This window comes from Carlito syrichta, unplaced genomic scaffold, assembly GCF_000164805.1.
Source record: "Carlito syrichta isolate Samal-C Ts95f unplaced genomic scaffold, Tarsius_syrichta-2.0.1 Scaffold169390, whole genome shotgun sequence".
Taxonomy (NCBI): domain Eukaryota; kingdom Metazoa; phylum Chordata; class Mammalia; order Primates; family Tarsiidae; genus Carlito; species Carlito syrichta.
Genome location: NW_007113486.1, coordinates 34,698 through 39,189, shown reverse-complemented (window position 1 = coordinate 39,189; position 4,492 = coordinate 34,698). Strand labels below are relative to the sequence as shown.

General features: G+C 46.8%; 1 protein-coding gene across 3 annotated transcripts in view; it reads left to right on the top strand.

Annotated features, from left to right (window-relative positions):
- The window catches only part of CDK7 (cyclin dependent kinase 7), a 25,773-nt gene that overhangs the window by 346 nt on the left and 20,935 nt on the right, over positions 1-4,492 (top strand). Inside the window, exons 2-3 of one of the 3 annotated variants that reach the window (XM_021709239.1) lie at positions 229-288; positions 3,537-3,570. Coding sequence is in view for 2 of the 3 variants with exons in the window: in XM_008051293.2 (XP_008049484.2) it covers positions 227-288; positions 3,537-3,570 (96 nt within the window). In the remaining variant the exon portion in view is untranslated. Of the gene's footprint in view, positions 1-226; positions 289-3,536; positions 3,571-4,492 lie in introns of all 3 variants that reach the window. The other 2 variants (XM_008051293.2, XM_021709238.1) reach the window with 2 other exon arrangements.

Sequence of the window (4,492 nt, the reverse complement as noted above, 5' to 3'; positions counted from 1 at the left end):
CCCCGGGGGCGGCGGCCGAGAGGCACCTGCTGTCGCCGCTCCGCCTCCCGAGGCGAGCCCGGAGCGGCCCTCGCCTCTTGGGAGCGGGACGTGGCGTGACCGACCACGTTCAGGCTGTCGCGAGTCCGCCGGGGGCCCCGGGGTCTTGGCGTCCCCAGATGTCAAAAGCCGAAGGGCGGACCCGAGCCGACTCCCGCCCCCTTACGCGGTTCCCGCTGCTCTTTCTAGTTCGCCACGGTTTACAAGGCCAGAGATAAGAACACCAACCAGATCGTCGCCATCAAGAAGGTGAGTGGACGTTTCCGTCGCTTTCCTTCGAGGCCCCCTGGAGATGCCCGTGTCGTGAGTGGACGGATGACCGCTCTGCCGGTCTCGACGCGCTGATCCCGGGGAGTCACTCGTGTCGTCCCCAGAAACGGAAGGCTGCCTTGTGTCCCGAGGTGGAACTCCAGGGCTGAACGAGTTTTTTGGTTCTGTGCCTTGACTTGGAAGGGGCGAAGAAGCAGTTCGTTCTTTTCTCTGCACGAGCTCGGAGGGTGGCTAGGGGGACACGTGCTGCCCTCCTCCTTCAGTCCTCGGAACTGGTGGATGTTGTTCCAGCGTGGCCGGGTTCTCAGGCCTGCTGCCCCGAAAATCCGAGATGCACAGCAGCTGTGACCGCGGAGAAAGCGTTTAGGCCGGCCTCGGTGGCTCAGCCTGTCATCCCAGCACTTTGGGAGGCCGAGGCGAGCGGATTGCCGGAGCCCGCGGGGTTCGAGACCCGCCCGGGCGCCTTGGCGAGACCGCTTCTCTACAATGAATCAAAAACATTAGCCGGGTGGGGTAGCGCGTGCTTGTAGTTCCGGCTACTTGGAAGCCTGAGGCGGAAGGTCCACCCGAGCCCAGCAGGTCGAGGCACGGCGCTCCATTCTGGGCGTGTCACTCCAGTCTGGGCGACGAGACTCCAACTCAAAAGAAAAAAAAGAGAGAGAGAAAGAGTTTAATATCCGCAGAAAAGCAGCTGAGTGAGGAGGACAGGGGATCTCAAATCCCCTTCCCGGAAAGTCTTAGGCTAGGGATTTTTAAGGAATAATTTGAGGGCGTCGTTGGGGGCTTTTGAAACTGGTTTTGTGTGCGGAGCCGGTTTCTGGGAGGGGAGGTCACAGGACCGGTGGAGCCGGCTCCTTGGTATGTGTCCCTGGTCCCAGTGGGGGGCAGGGGTCCATCAGGATGCAAAGTCTGAAAAACATCTCCGACATCATCCTTAGTTTTTTTTTCTTAGAGAGGCTTTTTTTTTTTTTTGAGTTGGAGTCTCACTCCTCGCCCAGAGTGGAGTGCAGTGGCTGCTCCTGGCCACCGCAGCCTTGACCTGCTGGGCTCCGGCGATCCTTCCGCCTCAGCCTTCCAAGTAGCTGGAACCAGCCAGGCTGATTTGTTGATTTATTGTAGAGATGAGGTCTCGCCAAGTTGCCCAGGTGGGTCTCGAACCCGCGGGCTCCCAAGGCATGGGATTACAGGCTGAGCCACCGAACCAGGCTTAAAAAGGCTATCTTAAAGCAGATCCTATGTCCATAGACTACCGACTCCTGGGCAGTAAGACCTTATAGAGAAAGTATGTGGGAGGTGGGTTCCCTCGTTCAAATCTTAGGATGCCATCAAGGAGATCCGTGTGATGTTAGGCTCATTGTTTAAGGGAAAACGTATTTCTCAATTTAGTAGGGAGCTTCCCACCTCCCCAGGGACCAAGATGTGAGTATAATCAATTGCTCTCAGTTGAAGGAAAAGCGAATTTAGAAACAACCAGTTTGTTAATTTCTCCCCTGAGCTGCAACTTTGAAGGGCTGAGGTCTTTTCCACACCTTTCATTTCATGGCTCAATGTTAACTTTTAAGATTTATTAATTGTTTATTTATCAAGAGAAGCGATTACTCAGGAACACAGGTCTGTGACAAACTTCTGTGTACTTCAACCCAAGAAAATTCTTTACATTCCAAAATCACTTTGCACTCTGAAAGATACCAGCCTTTCTCATCTCCTCAAAATCTTTCATAGAATTATAAATTCTGTAGACCTCTGTATATGCCTTCTTTCTTGGTTCAGCTGTAACAAACTTAAAGCTGCAACCCCCAGGGATACAGTGAAGGCTCCAACTATATGAAACCACAGACACGTGGTCAGAAGGCCATGCATCTGAGGTTTCGTCAAAGTACTGGAAGCCATGGTAGTTATTATCTTGACAGGTATGTCAACCTTAATACTCTAAGTTTTATGTAGATGGCTTCAATATCGTGATCTTTACAGATAATTATTTCTGTCTCACCTGCATCTACTCTGTCTTACCTATATTTGCTGGGTACAGATTTATCATGAAAGATTTTCACTAGCATTAGCGACATTGAGGCGACACATTTCCTAAAGTGATTTAAGTAACTTCTTATGTTTGTTCAAAAGACCAAGGTCATAATTAGCTTTCACTTTACCTGCATTTTTTAGGTAACCCTCAAAATAGGCTGTGAAGTAGGTAAAGGTAACCCTGTTTTATACTTGAGGTACCTGGATCTGAGAACTTGGATGATTTGTCAAGATCACACAGCTAGTAATTGTTGAAACTAGGATTTAAATCCAGGTGTCCTGACATTTGTTCATATTGCTCCTTGGAGTTTCACTCTGTCGCCCAGACTGGAGTGCAGTGGCACACTTCCAGCCACTGCAGCCTCGACCTGCTGGGCTCCGGCGATCCTTCTGCCTCAGCCTTCCAAGTAGCTGGAACTACAGGCGCGTGCTACTATGCCCGGCTAATTTTTTGATTTATTGTAGAGATGAGGTCCTGTCAAGTTGCCCGGGCGGGTCTTAAACCCGTGGACTCAAGCAATCCACTCACCTCCCAACGCACAGGATTATAGGCTGAGCCACCGAGCCCGGCTAGGAGATTTTTTAAGAGATAAAATTTCCATGTGTTTTCAGAAGTAGTCTTTACTTGGTTACTGACAGTCCTTAAAAAAGTAGTAAGAGAAGGCCCGGTGCCCCACGTAATTCATTTTGCATAAGACTAAACATGTCCTTGTAGCAGTTTATCCATTTTCCATATCACGATTTGTCATTTTTACTTTTTGGAAAATGTGGTACCTAAGAGCATATTACTGGGCATATTACCAACTGCACATGTTATTTTCTGTTTGTATGTCACATCTTTCCTCCCAAGTAGGCTAATTTGAAATTGTTGCTTTTTTTTTTTTTAACCAGTATACCTTCAGTCATTTGGTCCACATTTAACCTGGAAAAGATAAAGTTTCTTTTGTAAATGCTTTTTAAGATTTTTGCTTTTAATTATGTAGTTTAGGAACTTAAGGGACAAGGGTAGATACTTGATTCTTCTAATGTTAATTTTGCCTTTCTGGTTTGTGATTCCTGCTCCCTTTTTGCCTTATACCAGGAAAAATAGGCTGCTGTCTATTTTTCCACTGTGGCCGAGTCTTTGGAATGTTTGTGTATTATGTAGTGACTTTAAATAATTTAACACGTTTTTGGTGTGCTTGATTTTTTTTTTTCTCTACCAGATCAAACTTGGACATAGATCAGAAGCCAAAGATGGTAAGTATTTTATGTAATCTGACTCAATTGAAAAGTTTTTATTCTCACTGAGGACATGAGCAAAGTATTAATAAGAGTTAGCAATGGTTCTGGGTAGAGTTACTGCAGAGTCCCAGAAGAGTAACGATAGACTCAGGATAGGGAAAGGCTATTTGGTGGTTTTTGCCAATTGAATGTTCAGAGGAACACTCCATATCACCCAAATAAATGGAAGGCAGCAAAGTTATTAGTGGTTTGCCTTTCTGTCTTCATTACTGTTTTAGGTGTTACAAGTCATCGTTTTTTCTGTTTCTAAGTTTCTATTACTTTGAAAAATCAGGATACGTTTTCATGAAAGTTTGCTATGAAATAGATATAATGGGGAAAATACTTTTTTGTGTCTTCTTTCAAAGCCTTTTTCTGTTAGGAGTGCTAAATCCTATTTAGTCATTGTAGTTCCTAAACTACATAATTAAAAGCAAAAATCTTTTTTTTTGTTGTTGGTTTGTTTTTTGGTTTTTGGTTTTTTTTTTTTTTGAGTTGGAGTCTCACTCTGTCGCCCAGACTGGAGTGCAGTGGCTGCTCCCGGCCACCGCAGCCTCGACCTGCTGGGCTCCGGTGATCCTTCCGCCTCAGCCTTCCAAGTAGCCGGAATTACAGGCGCTCGCTACCACACCCAGCTGATTTTTTGATTTATGGTAGAGATGAGGTCTCGCTGCCCAGGCGGGTCTCGAACCCGCGGGCTCAGGTAATCCACTCACCTCAGCCTCCCAAAGGCGCGGGATGACAGGCTGAGCTACTGAGCCCGGCAAAAGCAAAAATCTTAAAAAGGCATTTAAAAAAAGGGATATGGGAGTTATGAACCAGGAACCATTTGGTTTTCATCCATGGTTCCTGGTTCATAACTCCCATATCCCCTTTTTTTTTTTTTTTTTTTTTTTGT